This window comes from Dermacentor albipictus, chromosome 8 (genome assembly GCF_038994185.2).
Source record: "Dermacentor albipictus isolate Rhodes 1998 colony chromosome 8, USDA_Dalb.pri_finalv2, whole genome shotgun sequence".
NCBI lineage: Eukaryota > Metazoa > Arthropoda > Arachnida > Ixodida > Ixodidae > Dermacentor > Dermacentor albipictus.
The window spans coordinates 74,775,771-74,797,252 of NC_091828.1; the positions used below are offsets into that span (position 1 = coordinate 74,775,771).

The 21,482-nt window shown below is 44.8% G+C and overlaps 1 protein-coding gene across 1 annotated transcript in view; it reads left to right on the forward strand.

Annotated features, from left to right (window-relative positions):
• Window positions 1-12,194, forward strand: part of LOC135921883 (sorting nexin-8-like) — a 32,127-nt gene extending 19,933 nt beyond the window's left edge. Inside the window, exons 11-13 of the mRNA XM_065456286.1 lie at window positions 204-296; window positions 557-712; window positions 7,093-12,194. Of these exons, the coding sequence (XP_065312358.1) occupies window positions 204-296; window positions 557-712; window positions 7,093-7,170 (327 nt within the window). The 3' untranslated portion in view covers window positions 7,171-12,194. The remainder of the gene's footprint in view (window positions 1-203; window positions 297-556; window positions 713-7,092) is intronic.
• The last annotated feature ends 9,288 nt before the right edge of the window (window positions 12,195-21,482 follow it).

Below are 21,482 nucleotides of genomic sequence, written 5' to 3' on the forward strand. Positions count from 1 at the left end.
TTTCATACCAAAAATTTTTCTTGGTTGATTTGTGAAGGTTTGAGCTCAGTCGTGCATGGTTGTTTGCACAAGTTTTCTTTTTGCTGCAAATAGGGTGCATGTTTTCAGGGGTGGGTTACACACGTGAAGGTATGGTACCTCTGTGTACACTAGCAGATTTGCTGTATGACCCTGCTCTCATACCCCGAAAACACTGTCCACAGGCATTGTGTGATCGTCACGAAAGCGGTGTTGTCCTTGGTCACCACAAGGCCATCAATAGAATGGTGAAGAAGTCCTCAAACTCATTTGGAGCTGTAAGTACATGAGAAATCAATATTGGGCGTTCATCTTAAGTGATGGGATCACAAGTTCCTACATCAGCACAGGCTATTTTGTGAAAGCAGAGGAATTTTTCTAAATTTTAAGCAGCCTCATAAGAAAGAGCCCTGTGTATGTGTCAGTTTGTGCATCTCTTCTAACAGATATGATGATCAGATAGGAAATCGCAACTGTGACTGTATTGTGGATGTCAACAGAACTTGCATGTTCTTGTTTCCTGATGCTGTTATCACAGGTGGATCCGATGAAGCAGGCGCAGGAGCTCGAACACCGGACACAGTTCTCCCTGCACTGTGTCCACCTGGAGAGCCAAATGGTGTACGCCCACATGGAGGCACTGGGCGGCATCACCCGTGCCCTGGTCCGCATACAGGCTAACGGCCATGCCAAGGTATGGGAGATGTCTTACAGTGCCACTTACCTCTGAAAAGGCTCCAAAACGACTCTGGATGCCGAGTGTATGTGCCATTGGCGCTGAAAGGCATTGGTGTAGCCAGGGGAAAGGGTTTGGGAGGTCGAACTCGCCCCCCAAATTTTCTGACATTTTCTGCTCCTGCATCTTACCACGGAGCAGAAAGTTTCAGGAGGTGGGTTACGAAAGAGGGACATGGATGATGGGAAAGTTTGAATGTGAAAGCAAGGCAAGTGCTAGCGGCGGTCTGAAGGTGGAAGGCGAGTGTTATCATGGGGGTGATGGGCCCATGCCCATGGGTTGTCATGGGCCCATGCACAGAGCATTGCGGCCCCGCACATGGCACAGCGCTACCTTATTCCGGGTTGTGTTAACCATTACTGCTGAGAGGGGATCATTGCTAAAATTTCCACGTGCAGGTAAAGATGAGACGAGCGCGTGCATAAATCTTGAGGGGCATTCTTGCTTCACACCAGGCCTTTATATCCTTGAACTTCGAAGAGCTCATTTCTGGTACTTCACTGAATCGTTGACCGCGCTGGGTGGAAGAAAAGCATCCCGAAAATATTGCGACTTGCTTGTCTAGGAAATGCGTAATAAGCATCCCCCCCCCCCCTTCTTTTGTTCCGTTTCTTTCCCTTGTCTCTCTGACTCTCATTATGTTAATAAATTTGAGAAGAGCTTGCTGTTAGGCTAGTTTGTATATGCTGCGAAGAATAAAAACAGTGCAAAGATTTATGCGGATTCCACGTACAGTAGGAATCATACGTAAGCGAAGCCTTCTGTGCTGTTTGCTTTGAATGGCGACACTTAGTGGTGATGTTGATGGTGAATGTTTAACTTCTTAAACGTTTAGTCCAACACGAGACTGGTGAGTAAATGTTAAACGTTACCTTGCATGCACCACTATTGTTTGTCCACGTAGTACACAGAACACATAAGAGAAGGTGTTTGCTTGAGGCATGTGCTGTACTTCATAACCTCAGAGAGGGTTGAGCATTTTTGTTGCCTCATACGGCACATCGCATTGTGGCAGAAGTATTAAACATTAATCGAATTATGGGGCTGTACGTGCCAAAACCACAGTCGGATTATGAGGCACACTGTAGTGGTGGACACCGTATTAATTTGACATTATGGTGTTCATTAACATGTCCTTAACTCTTTGAGGGTTAATGACGTAAATATACGGCGCCCCGAACAAGTCCAAAAATGGTCAATGCCGTACATCTGTATACCTGTATATCCATATATCTGTATCTGGCACTGTCTGTACATTTAAACAGCGCGCCACTTTACTAAATTTTTCTTCTGTCATGTGCTGCCACTATGTGGGAATACAGGGAATTTTTTTTCACGCACCTCCCTCTCTAGGTTTTCGTTGCACGGTTTTAGAGCTAGTTTGCTCCCGCGCATCTACATAGTACTACCGCTCGCACATTGGCGCGCAGGTGGGTGATGGTTTGGGTTTGTTCCGCGGGCGGTTTGGACTTGCACTTGAAAAACTGATGGCTATCTCTTTACTAATTGCTCAAAGGGCGACTGCTTGTTTCTCGCTCGTTTAGTTCGTACAGGGGTGCGCATAGGAAGGATGCCGCCATGCATACATTTCTGTTGCCTTCCTTTCTTTTCTTTTCTTGACACTCGTGAAAACTAATTGCCTCTGGTTGGCGATAAGGTGAAGATTAGTGGAAGTTCGTCACACGTTCTGCTTTTCTGACGGGCACACAACAGTTTTCTTGAGTGCACGCACGAGCCCACGTCTTTGCATTACACAAAAAGCATCGTGTAAATTGGTTAGAGCATCGCATGTGTAATACGAAGACGTGGGTTAGTGCCACACCTGCAGCCAGTTCTTTCTTCATCCACTTTCATTTTCATTAATTTTTCATTTCTTTAATTAACCTAATAAGTATAATAATTTTCCCTATGCTGTCCTTCATGCCTTTGTTGGTTTCTTTTCTTTTTTTTTTTACACCAGATGTCTGTTAAATAACTATGTCAAGCTGCCAATTTGCTGCATTTATACTGCCATCTCCACCAGTGAAGTACACCAATGCACTTACGTAGTAAACAAGCACTTGTGTTAGGAGTTGTCTAAAACATAAGTTTGACTGCTGCAGACAGCGATAGCGGTGGTTACATTGCACAAGGGCCTTCCCTCGTGAAGTTACTCTCTGCCGTATGCACAGACTATAACCTGCAGTACATTGCTGGGAGAACAGCACTCTATGATGGGTAGCGAGGCACTGGAAGTGGTAAGGGAATATGTCTACTTAGGGCAGGTAGTGACAGCGGATCCGGATCAAGAGACTGAAATAACCAGAAGAATAAGAATGGGCTGGGGTGCATTTGGCAGGCATTATCAGATCATGAATAGCAGTTAGCCATTATCCCTCAAGAGAAAAGTGCATAACAGCTGTGTCTTACCAGTACTCACCTACGGGGTAGAAACCTGGAGGCTTAAGAAAAGTGTTCTATTTAAGTTGAGGACGAAGCAGCGAGCTATGGAAAGAATGATGGGTGTAACGTTAAGGGATAAGATAAGAACAGATTGGGTGAGGGAACAAACACAAGTTAATGACATCTTAATTGAAATCAAGAAAAAGAAAAGGGCATGGGCAGGACATGTAGTGAGGAGGGAAGATAACCGATGGTCATTAAGGGTTACGGACTGGATTCCAAGGGAAGGGAAGCGTAGCAGGGGACGGCAGAAAGTTAGGTGGGTGGATAAGATTAAGAAGTTTGCAGGGACAACATGGCCACAATTAGTACATGACCAGGGTTGTTGAAGTATGGGAGAAGCCTTTGCCCTACAGTGGGCGTAACCAGGCTGATGATGATGCTTTGCCAGGTCACATTCTATTCATTAGTTTCAATTGGACTGATGAGCTCTTCAGACGCCCATTGCTGCAGTTCTGGCAGCAGCTATTAACGGTGTCAGAAACAGAGTGGATAGGCAAGGCTGAAACATCACACCTACATTACAACTACGTTTGATACACGGCGCACAGGTAAATTACAAGATGGCTGGCAATTCATAGAAACATTGTGTTCTGTGACGTGGTTGTTCAGCCACTGGCCAGTGTGGCTGGTGAAAAATTTGCTGCAGAGGAGCGTACACTTGAATAAAACTATTATCAATGAATACCCTTCCTACTGGCTGCCATATGACTGTTTCACCTTACAAATGTGCCACATGTGTGCAGTGGCTTCAGTCATCCTATCCACTGCAGCACACATTTCAACCGAGTTTATTTTCTTCTGCGCAAACAGACACAATTATGCCATATATAGTGCCAGCTATCTTGAACTGACATGCCACATTACCTAGATATGGGACACTGGCAACCACATATTTAGTTGGATTTCTTCTGGAATCAAATCTTTAGCTTCTGTTACGGTTCATGGTAGTCTAGTTGTCCTTTCTTGTGCAATTAATCTGTATGCATGTCATTTTTGGTGCTGGTTTTATTGTTACGCATTGCAGTTGTGGTCAAATGCAATAACTTCTATAAACCTAAGTACAGTAGAACCTCGTTCATAAGTTAGGAAAAAAACTTTTAAAATCTACAACATACCAGCCGGGAAAATGCACAATCCGAAGTAAATAAAAAATTTGGCAGACTCAACTACATAATGCGAAGCATTGCGTGAATCGTTGCAACAAGAGATGCTGACGCGAGGGCCTGAACAGCCCGAGATGGCCGTTGTTGTTTTTCAATTGCATTGCGTTTTCGAAATGAAATTGAGCTGTTAGGCTTCACCAGAATATGATGCAGTCAGCGGGAAACGTGAAGCTCACTTTGCACCACACATGCATCAGGGAAAGGCAGCGTTCTTAGGTTATCGCCTAATTAAAGCATGCAGTACGCTTCCGACGGCACTACGCTACATGCGCTGCGACACAGATAGGTGAGTGCGCTTATTGCAATAGGGTTGGTGGTGATGGCTCTGAATGCGGCGTGCGACAACCTGCAAGATTTGCTAGTACAGGAATTGAGTGCCCACCGGTGTTCCCACGTGGCGTACTGTGGGGGGAAGCTGCTGCGGTGGGTGGCTGTTGTTTCTTCATCACGTGCGCCTCGCGCCTTTTCTTGTTTGCACGGGATCTAGCAGCCGAAATACATAGCATACGATTGCAGCTTGGCGATTTACTGAACATTAGTGCCGAAAGATTGTGTTTTCCAGGAATGGATCACCTGGCAAAAAGAGAAGCGTAACTGTATTGGTTCATTGTTCGTGTTCTCAATCGCAAACACTGGCGCTGGGAAATCATGTGAAACGGGATTGTATCAATGAGGTTTTATTGCTTTTGTGAGAGAACCATAGGTGCTCAAAATTGATATGACAACCAACACAACAGTGTTCCTTGCAGGCAGCTGTCTCATTTAAGGTGTCAAATGCTAATGATTAGTATACTGTACTTAGTTTTTGTAAACAGAACTTTGCCAGCTTAAGAAATCATTGCAGCTTATCTAGCACCCCTGGTATACTGTCACGTTTTAGCTAATTGATATGCCAAGTGCAACTGCAAGATGGCCTTTTTGTTTCAATATCAATTTTCATTTTATATTTTCATTATGTTCATTTTCATTAATATGAAAAATAGTCAAATTCTCGAATAAAATACCTGACTTAAAAAGTCTTCAGTTTGTATTTGAAATTCCAAATACTCGGCTACCTGCCACAGTAGCTTAGTGGATATGGCATTGTGCTGCTGACCATGGCTGAATAAACGTGCCGAGCATGACCTCATGACCATGACCTCATGCTGAGCATGAGGTCATGGGGTCGATCCCGGCCGCGGTGGCCACATTCTGGTTGGGGTTGAATGCAAAAACATAAGTGGTGCATTGCGTGCTCATTAAACGCAAGTGGTTAAAATAAATCCGGAGCTCCCCACGGCAGCGTGCCTCAAAATCGGGTTGTGGTTCTGGCATGTAAAGCCCCAGAATTTAATTTAAAATTTGCCAGCTGTGCAATTATGCAGCTGGTGCCCCTCGTGTTTGGGAAGAGGAGATTGCAAGTATATATCTGTTACTGTACTCCACTGCAGTACTTGAGGGACACAGCAGCGAGTCGTTTTCTCCTTCAGTCCCTTTGAAGAGACGGTATGCGAAATTTTGCAAGTAGGCTTTCCCACGCACCTAACTTTCCCTGTCCAAGTCCTGCTAGTAGTTCTGTTGAAGGTGAGGGAAGCCTTTTGAAAACTTGGATGGTGCTAGGGTCTGAAAGTGGCCGAAAAAGTGCCACCAGTCCGCATAGTGACGCCACTATTTGCAATTCTAGACAGGGGCCCACCATTGGGGTTAATTCAGACAAAGTGTGCGGAGAAGTGCACTTGCAAGTTTCACAGTCAACTCTAGTTACAACGGACCCTGATAATCCAACGAAAAATGTCCATAATATCCGAAACTCGTCACTTCCAGAACTTTTGTCGCGATGTCTACCAACTTTATTGCTCAGTGAGTGACAAATGTCTAAAGTAAAAACAAACAAAAAAGACCCAGTTTCACCTAAAAGGCAAAGCGTTGATTGCGATAGCAAATGAAGCAAGATAAGTACAGCAGCAGCAGTGGGCGAATTGACCTTCGTGCTGTCTTTCGCTTCAACACGAACTAAATGTCGAAAGCATGGTGAATACAAAGCTACCGGCACTGGGCACACTTTCTCCACATCACAGATCGCTTTCAAGATACAACGGCCGCACTGTAAGCAGCTGCCGCCGGAGTAGAACCCTCCCCCCCTCTCTCGCCTCCTCATCCCATGCCTCGCACATGAAGGTGGTGTTTCCACCCCACCTACCTCCCTCGCGCAACTGATATTGAGCCACGATCGTTGGCTGACCCTCGCAAGTCGGTTGCCAGCCTGTGTCGACGCACCAGAAGTCCGTTTTATACATCTGATTTCTAAAAAAAATTGCCACTAATTTCGTCCGCTGTAGCCCATAGTCCGTTATAGTGTGGTCTGTTAAAAGCGAACTTTGTTGCAATAATACAAATGACAAACTAAGGCTGAAATGTGGTCTGTTATGTCTGAAAGTCTGTTATACACGGGTCCGTTGTAACGAGTGTAGACTGTGCCGTCTTTGAAGCGTTGCTCCACCAACCACAGTGGCACAATGCCTGTGGTGTTGTGCTTCCGAGCACAAGGTCGTGGGTTCAACTCCCAGCGGTGACGGCTGCATTCCAATGGGGGCAGAATGCAAGAACCCCTTGTGTACTGTGTTCTAATTGGGTGGTAAAAGTTAATCCGGAGTTCTCCATTACACTGTCCCTCGCAACCCACCATGCCATTCCCATACAATAAACCCTACAATTTAAAGTGTTTCTCTGTTTTCTCTTTGCACTTTCCAGCTGGGCTCCCTATGGAGCAGCATGGCACCTGCTGTGGCAACCATGGTCCCAAATGCGGCAACTCAAGTGCCGCAATGAAGCAGTACACGAGACCAGCGACTGTTGTCACCAGAACTCCTCCCGTCATTTCGCTGGCTTCAAGGAGCACTCCACACAAATGGCCAAAAAGGTGCACAAGCTCTACTAGCTGCAGTTGTGTGGACTTTCTTCACGGCTGCTCGAGCAGGAAACACTCTTCAGGCACTGTCCACGATGTGTTGCTGCAGGCCTCAGGACAACGGCGCAATACGTGTGTTACCACGAACTGCATGATGTGGCTTACGGCAAAAACAGATAAGAGTTAGAGTATTTTCATGTATATTTACCAGCACCAGGAATTTTAGAAGCTTTAACCCTTTGAGTGCAGAGTTTTTTGAAGGTGACGTACCCCAAGTATCTTTTTTTTTCTCAGTACTACAAGATTACACAAGTTTTTTCTTTTTCTTGATTATTCACATGGGAAGGAGCGACTCGAATAACTGAAGATGCACTCTTGATATGGTCCTCACATCCCCACCTTTGTTTTTATCTCCTACCTAGCTTCATTTGGATGCGTGGACTTTTGCGATAGCACCGCAGTGTCAGGATAAAAAAAAAACCTTCCATAATCATAGAGCAGATAACAGAAACACTCAAACGTTGTGTCCTTTCACTACAGTGCAAATATTTCAACGAAGAATTGCTGCAGTAGCAGTCAGAAACGTCTGAGAGTCGCCCTCCTTTATGTGGATGTACGCTCCGCTCGACGAAACCACGTGGACGACGGGGCACGTTCCGAAGCACGTTACACCCAGATTGACCAAATCAAAAGAGCTGAGAATACATGCTTGTAGAATTAGAGAACAGATGGCGAAACTACCTCGGAGATAGACTACTTCATGTTACTGCGCACACCTTGCTGGTGGGAGTGGAAAATGTACCAGTATGTCAGTAGTGCTGAAAATATTATGGGCAAAGTGCAAGCGTGGAGGTTACACATGTGAATCTCCTTGCTCTGACATCACAGCAGTAAGCTTCACCATTGCCATGAAGCTGGAACCACATTTTAAGAGAGCAGTGAGAGCAGTGATGATGCAACTTATAGGATATAAATTTGTTTCTGGTGCTCTGCTTTGCACAAAACTTAGTGCAGGCCATTTTGTAAGGATGTGAAAGTCATATGGTTACTTGCATGGCTTATATGTGTGGTCAAAAGCGTGGCAGTTTGGGCAAGTTGGTATGTCATGACTTTTTTAGGCTTGTAGCGCAGCTCAAAAAAGCAAAAAGAAAGGCGGAAGGGGTGTGTGGATTTGTTCTTTGCTAAGTGTCGTACAGTTGTGCCTCGATATATTGAACATGGATATAACGGATATAGAATATAACGAAGGTATTTTCGTGTCTGATCGAACTTTGTTTTAACGAGTTTCAACTGCACCTGGTGGTGCAGGTTATATGTGCAAGAATGAAGTAAACGTGTGTTAATACTTTGTCGCGTGCGAAAACCCCAAGGCCCAAAGACTTCGCAAGAGCTATATAGATATGCTTTTTTTTCTTGTACAATGGACTCTCTTTAACACTGTATAGCAAAATTCATCAAGCTCAGCAGTCCAAGGACCTTTGTTAGGTTTCTCATAGATTTAATGCACTTTGTTAAGCAGAGCTGGTGATGCATATTTTTCCAAGTTGCTTTCATGTTTGATTTAGAGGGAGTCCATTGCAGTTTTGTTAAGTTTGACATTTTCGCTCCATTTTGTAGGCGTTTTCATCACGCTCCGACGTCTTTTATGTGACTTGAGACACGTTGCTCAGTCGTCCTGGCGTTGATATGCACAGTGCTGCTTCTTTGGTCAGCATTAAAAATGTTGCACATTGTACATTATTGAGGTGCTGTAGAACAAAAATCAAATGTGCCTTGGTTCAAGTTCAAAGTAAAATAACATTTAAGTGTTGATTGCACAAAGTGAATAACGTGCCTTGAAATACACTTGATGGTTCTATCACTTTCAGTGAACTTCACCACTGTACTCATAGAACTCAACATTTTATACAGTATTTTGTTCACACCTTAGATGCTCATGTAGGATTTAGAAGTGAAGTGCAAAGGTTCACTTAGTTTCTTAGCAGTTCTTTTACAGTGGTACATCTGATGAACTGCACTTACAAGGAAAGCTGTTGTTTTTGTCACCTTCGCCAAACAAGGTGATTCAGCAGCTTGTTGGAACTCGACTGGCGCCAAAATATGCTGAGTCTTTGTTGTTCTGGTTATGCGTCTTTCCTTCCGCAGGGTTCATAGCAGTTCTTAAGCCTCTTTAAAACCATCTACTGCCAAAATGTCATTTCGAAGTAGTTGCATATCCTTAAATTTAGCTTCTGGCCAAGCATGGCAGATTTTGTCGGACTTTCTTTGAACACCTAGCCACAAAGTCGGTGCAGCCTAAAAGCCAATCCAGCTTAATTATGCACATCGAGCGGTGCTGGCTCAGTTGCTACATCCTTTCCATCTACTTTTCGTGTTTGTGGTCAATGAAAAATGTTTTGCTTGTCGCTGATAGTTACCCTGCGTCTACTACAAACAAACACGTACCCTTCACCCGCCCGCCTCCACCTTATATTTCCGGACGTCTACACTACCCCCAACTGCCGGTGCTGTGGAATTCACCCGGCTACGCTTTCGCATATGCTATGGGAGTGCCCAGCACAGTACGCACAGACTAACACCACGACTCTCTCGTCGAGGTTGCATGAGGCTCTGCGGAGCTCCACCCTCGACGACCAAACCTGGGCGACCCAGCACGCCCGCGAGGCGGCGGCGAGGCAAGCCCTCGACGTCCCTTCGTGGGAGGCGTAGGCCCGGCCATCATAAAGTGCTGGTTCTGCAATAAAAGTTTATTCCTCCTCCTCCTCGCTGATAGTTCTTATAACTTTTAAATGTTGAAATATTTCAAAGGGGTTGGCTGGACGGCCTATATATAGGAAAGGGAAGAAAGGAAGGACGAATGATTGCAAGGAAAACTATCACTCCCAGCATTGCATGCAAAGTCCATTAGGGACAGCGTCGTAGCAAGCATCACATTATCATCGTTGTGTACTGAAAGATTAAAGATTTGTGCTGAATTTAATTGTAGTGAGGACACTGCCTTAACATCTGTTCAACTGTCTTTTGAATGCCTGTTAAGCAGGTGACCGTGGTGTAGGGGTCATCCTCCTTAGAGTTTGCAGCTTCACCATTGACCTCCATTCTGGAATTGTCCAGTTCCTTGCTGTGTTCATGGCCTTGGACCCTTCTAAGGTGTAAAAGTGGCGTCTACTGAGTAGTGATGTCATTTGGCAAACATGTCCACTCTCGGGGCACAGCCAGTGCACGCCTTAGGGATAACGCTGCTTCAGTCCTCGATTGTACTTTTCCATGACCCTCAGACTGCTATGAACCCTGCTTCTCATGTCCTCTAAATCAAGACACTTTCAGATTCTGTTTAGCGCTTTCACTCTTACACTTGCTGCTGGGTCGAGGCGTGGTCGCAACATCCACGGGAGTGGAAAAGTGAAGAGTTCCCATTTCTCGTCATTTGGCATAGGAATGGAGTCTGTGGGAAAGCTGTTACCTCACACTGAGCATACGGCTCAACTTGGAGCGTGTGATGAATTTCAAATGGTGCAATATAGGCAGAATGGGGATGCGTGCAATGCTGTAAACTGATTTTGGGGAACATTCAGAGATGCCTTACTAAGGGACAGTGAAGAGAAATGTCAAATTAAGCTAGATTGGTAGCATACACTGCTAAATTTGCATTTATATTGGTCAGCCTTGCCTCGGAGGAAGGCTTGGTAAGCCAGAAAGGATGTGATAGTGAGACAGGTGCCAATGCTAGCTCAAAACTCCTACTCTATGCAACTTCAAGTTCTCCGTGCCAGAAGCTAATTGTTGACTGACAAAGAAAGGTTGCGTTGCATTTGAGCGTGAGCAAAGTCTCAATCCCCCTGCAACTTGTCTGCATTTTTCCTGCACGTGAAGTGTGAGGATATGCCAATGTATTCAAATACGTGCAACATCATGCCGACGTTGTTGAACCGCAGTTTGGGCATGAAATTCAAATAGAATCTAGCTTCCGTTGGCCGCAACTAATAAGCTATATTTTCCTGAAAGACGTGTATACTAGTAAACTTTGAAAAGGACACTCTGCCAATCTTAATTTAGTGTTTCTCTTAATTGTCCCCATTTATGTCTTCTTGTAGAAAGTGTTGCTACAGTGATGCGAGTAGTATGCACACACTGTGTGACTGAGCAGTTCCTTGTGATAATAAGCGTAGTGTGAACGCTGACAGTTGGTGCTGCTGTGTTGCAGTTAAAGGGACATGCAGAGAACAGACATTGGTGTTACTTTGCATGCAGTTGGGTACTACCAACTACCAGTACTACCAACAGCATGTAGTATGGGTACCACCATACTCGACTGTAAAATGAAGTTTTTTAGCCTTTGTGCACGGTAGTGTTGAGCTCATTCTTTTGAAACACTGGATCTGCACACACAATTTACAAAGCAGTTGAAGTGCACTGGGTGTCTGTTCTTAAAGCAAAAATTTCTGCCAGCAGTTCATGGTGACACTGCTTTATTAAGATCACCTCTTGAATAATCGTAAAGATGTAGTACCATTGATGTCTTATAGGCTCTGGAATTACGTTCTGTGAAGTATGTATGTGTTGAAAAGAATTTGAGAGGCTTTGTCTAGATATTCGCAGTAATAAGTGTGGCACATCATTCAAGGGCATCCTTAGCAGGTCAAACTGTATTTGCAAGTTGCTCTAATAGCTCCAGAGGTGAAAATGGTCTTTTTTGTACAGGGGACAAGTAGTTATGCATTGTTCAGGGGCTGGCTGCATTAGCAGTTTCGTGCATATATGCCAGAAAACTTGCAAATTGACATGGCTGGTGTCGACTGGTGCAGACTGGCCAAAGCAAGAATGTCAGCTTTTACCTCCTGCAACGAACATTCCAGTGCTGTTTTCCTTCTGTGTCCAGGTTATACCATAATACTATATTGCAAAGTTGCAATAAAGAATTTACATATTTTCAAGTTGGCAAAAAGTCTCCTTGTCGAAGTTCTTTCATGCATCATTGAAGCATTTTGCAGGAGCATATTGAATTCATCTTGATTGGATGTAGGAATACAGAGGGGTGGCAATGCCACCTTATAACTTTCACACAAGTTAGTGGTGACATCACTTGAGCAGCATCCTTGTAGGGTTAGTTGATGTACCTGTCACACAGGCAGTTTGTGTCCTCATTGAAGGGAATCTGCATTGAAGTTTCTAAGCAGAAGAGGCAGTGCGGTTTGGACAGTGTACTAGATTAGTCATGTGTGCTTGAATATGTTCAGTGGTGGAACTGCTTCATGCTGCCACAAAAGACAAATCTATGCTTTTACAAAAACTTCATTTTCGGCAATAATTTCAGCATGCCTGCTTGAAGTTTTTGTGGAGGTCTGGAGGCAACACTTGTGAAAACCATTAGCTCTTCTGCTACTTTCTAGTCTTAAGTTTAGTAGTGCATCAGTATTCCCGATTTTGAAACTTCCTCTGCAGGTTGACTCGTGAACAAAAACGTTGGATGCATTGGTCCTGGCTTCATAAGTGCAGCGATTCCACCTAGCCAGTGGCTTTCAAGAGCAGTAAACGCTGCCTATAAGCTGCAGCAGTGACTACAGAAGCAGAGTCATCAGTTAGCGTAAAACGGGAATGAAAAGTGACTCTGATGCACCCGTGAAAAAAAGGCAAGTGAAGAGAATGGGGATAAAATATCCAAGGCATGAAGATAAACTGTTTCTCCATCATCCAAGGTGGTGAGATGCTGTTGTAGGTCAGAAGAGGCTCTCAGAAGAATTTGCAAGCAGAGAGGAGTAGAAATCGGTGGGAGGCGAAGAAAACAATGTTCGGGAGCATGTTACTTTCCTGTGACGTGAAAGTGAAAGCCCGCTACACACTTGGTAACGCATTAAGTTGTACGATCGGAGGGGTCAGACTTCTTGCAAGACATAGTGAGCCGCAGTTGACTTTAGGTCGACTTCCTCAACGACTCATGCGAGCACACATGCGCTGCATAAAGGTGCAGCACGCTTGTCGCCACTAAGTGTTACAAATGTGCAACACAAGCCGAACACTGTCTCATCCTCACGGCAGATGAAAGCAGCACTTGTGGCCAAACACCTTGCTCTTGCCGCTTCACACGTCTCACCTCATTTCTTGCTTGGTGAACATCAGAGGCCACAGCGTACTTCCGAGGCCTACCACACAATCCGCTAGGCCCCGGGCAAGAGTCTTCCATCGCAGTCTCTCTCATTTCGCTGTAGACTGTCGCCGCAACCGCCACCACGTGACATCAGTGATGGAACACCTGTTTTTCAGTATGTGTGCCGCTCGTTTCCCTCTCCACCATCCGCTCACTCGGAGAAGGCCAGATTTCTTTTTTTTCATGCAAGTCAACTAGACGCTGCATTTTTTTCAAGGCCATCGTGCAAGGTGCCACTTACTCCCCTACTCAACATCTACATCGTGAATAGAGTTCTTGCATGATGTTTTTTCGCATGGCAGTCAGCAGCGAATATGTACAACATTGTGTGCAGTTGCATCATCCACCAACTCTGCCAATACAAGCCATTCAGGAGTGGTGTGAAGGCCTATATTTTTTGTTTTGCAGGTATTCTCCGTTTCCTGCGGTGCTACTAATTCCCGGGAATTGCAGTTTTAGATTCTTTGCTTCATGCATGAGCCCAGAGTTCGTGCTGCTGCTGGCTCCGCAGGTGACGCCATCTAGTATGTCTAGCGGGGACAGATGTGTTCCTACAGGAAGGGTGCAAAGGCTTTTATTAGTTTTCAGCCGTTTTTGTGCCATTCAACAGTGTAGCATTTTGCACAAACTCATCACCATGCCTGCGATGCGCACCACTTCTTTCTGCTTGCAATGCCCGAACTTATTGAGGAACCCTTTGAGGGGTTCCCAAATCGGCTAGACGATTTCCCCTCTGCTAGCTATGCCATCTTTAAGCAGCCATATTTCTCTTCTCCTCACGTCATTGGAACGCAAGTCTGTGGCCTGATTGGTTTTGTAGAGAGGCAGCCTCGCTACTTCACCAAATAAGCACAGCATCTGCATATGACCCTGCTCAAAGAATAGTTACTACCGTACATATAGAATAGCTGTACTACCGTGGTGAAAGGGATGCTCTGCTCGAGAAAGGCCTTCCACATGCCTCTCAATGCCTTGTGTTTCCGGAAAGATCTGATATAGGCCGTGAGGAAACTTCACACTTTCTCGCATATTTAAGAGACGCTGTCCAACACATCGTGAATACCCCAGTGACAATGAAAGTGCTCAGGTGGAGTAATTGCTGGCCTCAATTGCCAGGCTAAACCCACCTGTCGCTACCAGACCACCACATTTCAAACCACATGCCATCAATAACAAGGTCACTGTCAGACAACATACAGCTCCTGTGTGCAGGAGAAAGAGTACTGTGAAGGTTGTACTACTTGCAAGCTTCGTGTAGTGCCACAAAAGCCAGTAGAATGGGCTGTGGGTTTCATGGACTGACGTGACCCTTTTGGGAACCTTTCATTGAATTAGCATCAGACTGTTAGGCCCCTGCCGTACTGTTAAAATAGTCTGGGCCTGTCGCTAGCTTCACATGCTCTAATTATTCACACCGCACATGCACAACCAGTTCAGCTAGGATGCAGAAGATGGCAGTGTAGTGTGTTGACAAATTACAGTGTGGTGGCACAGTGCTGAAACAATATTGTGCTATTACTAACCCTGTCTGGTCATAGTTTGAATCGTGTGACCCACAGCTTTTGCACATGGTGTTGGTGTAGTGGTTGAAAAGCATCGAGCACAAAGTACACATGAAGACAAGTGACAGAAGTGGAAATATTTTTTGCATTGGCGCATACAAATTCCCGGTGACTGCACATGGTCTTGCGGAGAAGATTCAGAATTTGTAAAATGCTAAGGAGAGATGGTTTTCAACATTATCAAATGCACCAGCAGGATTGCGAGAATGTTTGCTTTTCATTACAACTTTTTTTTCTTTTTGGCATGGTTGGAATGTACCTCATGTTTAAACTGGCTGAAAACACTCCTGCAAGGGTTTGTGCCAGAAACTAACTGTGCGTACATTTGACTTTCATACCTGAAATAGCCAAACCAAGGTCGCATATCTCGCCAGTGTGCATAGCAATGTGCGTGTACACACACGTGATGTACCTTTTCTGGATATCGTGGGTCCTGCTACCAAAAGCAGTGTTTGATCGCAAAGCTTCACTGGTCTGGAAAAACTATCCACAAATCATCTACTGTGTGTTCCACCTGTACACTTTCATTTTGTATCGCTGCTAGTTCCAGCTCCTTACTTTGACTTCCTTACATTTGCATAGCCTGAAATCAGCACAGTTTTGCATAGGGTAGCTGAATTTTGGAGGTTCGATAGCCACCACCAGCTGCTTCAGTGAACTGAGCGGGATAGCTGAGAACGACATTGCTGGAGTCGTGGCATGAGAAGCCGAATGGACATTCTGTTTAACAACTTTTAGCTGAAACATTGCACAGCTAGAAAAACATGTGTCCTTAATAGTGTGTATACAAAGGCCTCGACAATTCATTCTAAATACGGGTGGTTGTGTCACAATAACTGTGGTTAAAACATATTTGCGAGTTTCTGCAATACTGAAAAAAGTGCAGTTGCTTGGCTGAAGTAAGCACAGCTCAGCATAAACTAAGGAGCCTACTTCACACATAGGGCATAAGCTATTGTTTTTCACATTCCAACTTGATGGCAACAAATGCGAAGCATGCTTGCAACACGAGGCCTGGAGATCCAATACACTACCTGAACAAGCAATGTGGATTTCTCGATAGGCAAATACAGCTGTGCAGGATTCATCTCCGTGGCATCATAGATTGACAGCACTAGCGATTTCAATAAAAATGAACTACATTGTATTCTAAGAAGCCAAATACGGAGGTTTACTATGCTACAATGGCCCCCAAAAAAGATTGCGTTCATTTTTTGTTTTAGTTTCCAGGCTTTAATGTGATATTAACAAAACTAGAGTTTTCAAGTGCCGTATGTCTAAAGTGATTTAACATATTGCCTTCATGTCCCTTGAATCGTCTATGCATCACATGGATGGGCTGCACACCAAGCTAGATTTTATGTGTCGGCATTAAAAATGTGGAATAATCTCAATGTCATGCGTGAAATTGTGCTAGCTGTCACTGCATTTTACATGGAGCAGTTCCGCTGCATTCTTTTCCTGCGCATGTTGACTAAGAGCAATGAGGCTAGAAATGATCACCCCCTCTCCAAAGAAGCAAACCATTTTACTCGCGCGAATTGGTTAATGCTGTTCAACAATTCCACATTGAATACCAAACAGCCAAATGAAAACGCAAGTGACGAGCATTTGTTGGGTGTTTGATATTGGAGCAATTATATCCAGCTTGATAGGGTCAGTGGTCAATGTACGAGCACAATTTGCAACAAGGTGTATTCCCCACTACAGATGCAATTACCAGTCTTTACAGGAGTGTGATTTCTCTGCAGATATTGACCTTTGTGAACAGAGAGCTGCTGTAACAGAAAAGAGAATAGCTGAGTGGCTGGAATTGCTGGAGCAGCTATGCAAGACTGAATTAGTGCTTCGTATTGCATATTCTCCTTCAATTTATGCGCTCCTGATATTCTGCAGTCTAATAGTCTGGTAAACTACTCCACTGTTTAATTGCTTTAAATTCTGACACTATTCTTCCATAATTACTGTGCACTATAGAAAGTTAGCATGCACTATGGCACTATATGAAGTGGTAGCATAGAGCAGAGGTAGAACGCCGGGCCTCTAATGTGAAAGTGGTCAGTTGAAGTCCTCGTCTGTGCACTACATTTTTCAGGCTTGAAGTGCCTGCTGACACTGGAAGAAAAGGTAAAAGGGCGAAAGCCGGTGAAGTTATACAAGTGCAACCAAATGAGGAAGGCCCACTAAGCTTCAATGAAGACACTTCCTCAACCAAACAGGAATTGGCCTCCCTGGTGCAGTATTCTGCCACCATCTCCCTCACGATTCTTACAATTAGCCCATGGCCCTCAGTCCCCAGCAGCTGCAAAGCACCTTACGAAGGTGGCAGTCAGACCTTCGACACGGCATAGGATGCTAAGAAACTGAATTCGAACAGGCCGCCACTCGAAACTGAAACTGGCAACATTTAACATGCTAGAGTGAAGCTAGCTTTGCAAGGCTCTTTGAGGAATCGGCAGGCATTGTATTGGCCTTAGCGAGGCTAGAAGTGGTGAGAATATAGTGCTATCAGCCGGGTCGTATGCTACAGGGGTCTTCCAGGTAACGGACAATATGGGGTAGGATTTCTAATTCATAAGGACATAGTGGGCAACATTGATGAATTCTACAACATACAAACAATGAATGCCTACTTCAGGAAGTGCAGTAACTGAAAGTGGACGTAGAAAAGCTCTAAAGGAGAAACAAATAAAATTGATTTCATACCCTCTGGCCATCCCAGCATAGTGCAGGATGTACAAGTGTTAGGTAGGGTCAGTGACAACTGGTTAGTGAGGTCTAGGATTGCTCTCAATTTTGAAAGAAAGAGCAAAATTAGTAGAGAAGAAAAAAGCTAACCTAGATGCAGTATGGGTAAAAGCAGATGAATTTAGGCTGGTGCTCACAAACATACTGCTTCAGAACAGCAAGACGATAACATAGTGGTAATGAATGAAACCGTAACAAGGCTGATTTCAGAAGCAGCAATTTTAGGTATCAAGTAACCAGTAGGTAACCTCTCCCAAGTAACAAAGGACCTAATAAGAAAATGCCTAAGCATAAAGATGTGTAACTCGATATCAGATAGAATTTGCCGAACTGTCAAAGGCTGATAAAGAGAATGTTAGCAACATTAGAAGTTGGAACGTTGGAAAGTTTGAGGCAGCTGTAAAAAATGGCCATTGCATGAAATCAGAAAACGTGGCATAGGACAGGGCAGGATGTGTGCAGTTAAAGATAAGCGGGGTAATGTCATAAGCAATTTCAATTATACAGTAAAAGCAGGGGAGGAACTGCCCAGTCATATTTAAGCAATTTTTGGAAAAAGTAAACTTGTTTTGTAGTAGTTTAAAGCAAATATAATTTCATTTTGAAGCAGTTTGGAGCAGGCCAAACTGAATTTTGGTGGAATAATGGAACATATAACATGGCAGCACGCTTTGAAACCAGAACAGAACATACAATAAACCAACACAAGGCTGTACTCCAACTGTTTAAGCAACAGCTTATGCTGAATCTTGAAGCAAATTATATTGATACCGAAACATCTAGTGCATGTAAACTTTGGTAATAGTGCCTGCAGATATTTAATTAGTGGTAGCAATATTAAAAAACGCATTCTGCAACAACGAGTCCGAAATTTAGAAAGGTAGCCCAGGAAATTTTTTATAAATACATTTTTCTTTAATGTCTCGACAGTGTGGGTGAAGTGCCTGGGTATGGGTTTCACCAACCGACTGTACACCAGAGTTATGAACTGCTGTGGTTTAATGAAAGCTATTTCTACATAATGAAAATAGTTTCGCCTTGCCGCAAGCCAAACAGAATGCGGGGCAATATAAGTGTGCATTGTATCTATAGCATACTACTAGAGGTAAGAATATGGCAAGCGGCGGCACCAGCGCATGCTTTCCTGTAAAGCTGAAAACATCGGTGGCACTACAATCAAACTATATAGTTATGCGCCAACACTCGTGATGATGTTCTCAAACTATGCTGCCCAATCGATACGGTAACATAATTTCTGGGTCACCATATGTCACCACAGAACCAGACTGGTGCAACTGACCCTGTGCTGGTATAACATACAGGGTATGTCCGAAAAGTAATGTCAATGAGTCGACGGAAAGACATTTATTGGTCAGACTGGTACAACACATTAAAAGGCTTGAAAATAGGCTCCTCCTGCGCTGATACATCGCTTTCAGCAAAATTTCCAGACATCTAAGGTGCCATGCTAGGCATCTTCCGGAATGTCCTTTAGAGCCTTGGTGCAAGCCACTTTGACTTTGTCAAGTGTCCTGAAATGATGTCCTTTCCTGAGAGTTTTCAAACACGGAAACCAAAAAGTCTGGCGGAGCCACGTCAGGCCCCTAGGACGACTGGGGAACTGTCGGCACCTTTTAATCGACCGGAAAGCGTGTCACGAGGAAGGCGGTGTGGACTGGCACATTGTCATGGCTAAGTTTCCAATCGCCCGCAATGTCTGGCAGGACACGATGCACTATTTGTTTGAGTCTCTTGAGGACTTCCACCTAGAATGTGGCATTGACGGCTGTACCATGTGGCACGAACTCATGGTCGGCAAACCCCCCGATTTTAAAGAACGCAGTGAGCATGGTCTTGACATTTTACTTGCTCATTCTGGCCTTCTTTGGGTGAGGGGACGCCGAGGTGTGCCACTCGGCACTTCGCCCTTTTGTTTCAGGGTCACATTCAAACACCCAAGACTCATGACTGTACTTTTGGAAAAATCTCATGACCTGTACTTTTTGGAAAGTTTAATGTCTGTGCCGCTAAACGTACACTCAAACGATGGTCTGAGTTAGAAAGATCTCTTACACATAACGCATTTTTTTCGGTGATGGTCGTTGATGGCTGTCCAGCGCAACCTTCATCGCTGACCTCTTCACAACCTTCTAAAAATGCCTTATGCCCCCGGTAGACTTAATGTTCCAAAAAACAATTAGCACCAAAGGCCATCTTTATCATGGGAAATGTTTCCACTGTGGACTTGCCGAGTTTCACACAAAACTAAATGGCAGTTCCTTGTTCCCACGAGTGCTGCATTATGACTTACAAGGGAAATGAAAACAAGTCTCACAGAAAAGCCTGTCCTTACCCTCCAGATGGTTGCAGATGACTGAGCAATCATGCGTGCGTAAGCTAACTTCATAGTCCTCCAATCCCAACTGGTCCAAGCGCGCTGTGACCTGTAGTCTCTTCACAATATAATCACTGACATTACTTTTCGGACAAACCCTGTAAAACTATACCAATCTGTTTTCATTGCAAGTTATTGGACACTTCAGGCTCATTTCTGCCGTCATCGTCATCGTGATGTTCCGTATTGTCCAAGGGCGATAACATCGTCCCCGTGCGCCGTATGCTCTATGTGCGAGTGAGTGTGTGCAAGGGTGAGCCAACGATGGCGGCTCAATCTCACACGCGCAATGGAGGAAAGGGAGGAGGAAGCGCGCAGTCTTCTGTCGCGTGCAAGGCAACAGGGAAAGGGAAGTGGGAAGGTTCTACACCGGCGGCTTCTGCCTATGGTGCAGCAGCGCACGGGCCCTATTTTGGAAGAGATCTATGATGGGGACTGAGTGCTGATAGCTCAGTGTGTGCTGTTTTTGCCGCTTAGTTTGCACTGAAGTGATAGGCAGCACGGTCAATTCGCTCCCCTGTGACCCCACACTTCCTCGCTCCAGTGTTTTGACAGCGAGTTTCCGCGGTCATCAAGTGAGATGTGTTCATGTTTGCCTGTGCATGCATGACACCATGCTTGTTAATTTAGTTAGTATGCCTATGTTTACAAGTTTATACGGCCGATAAACCTACTATCCTTACTTCGTGTACCTACGACTTTGCTATCGCTATCAATGCTTCGCCTTTGAGGCGAAACTGCGACTTTTTATTTTAAATCCGCCATTAGCCCTTTGTGATAGGTCAAAATGGCTCAGGCTTCGCCCATATGGGCACAAAAACAGACTGGAATAGTTTTACGTTATACCGGACCTAGGGACAGACACACCCGCCTGCTGAATACGCGCAGTTTCCCTAATATCTAGTTCGCTTGCAGCACCCTCAACCTACTTTTCATTTTGCACCTCAGCTAGTGATCCATTATTTAAAAACGTTTTGTGCGCAGGCAGGGACAAAGAAGAGGAGCAACACAAGGATGAGCACTTCCAACTAGGCCCACTCGCAGTTATGCTTCAGCTAGTGAGCAATGCCCCACTCGGCCCACTTAACCGTATAGTACACTCTAAATACAGCCGCCCCAACCGTTCCGGCCACAGCGACGACAGCTGGGAGTGTTATAAGCGCAAAAACTACGAGTGCGTAAGACGCCATCGTGCGGCGTGTGGAATGCGAAAGGCTGCACTCTTTTTCGGACACTGAATCCGCTCGCTGTTTGCGGCCACTGCTGGAGCACAGATGCCGAAGCCATTTTGGCGCAGCGTGGTGCAATTTTGGTCAATTTTATGTGTTTGGCACAGTTGGCACATGAACTTGCGTTTGTGTCATATTGGTGCAGGAGTCCCAC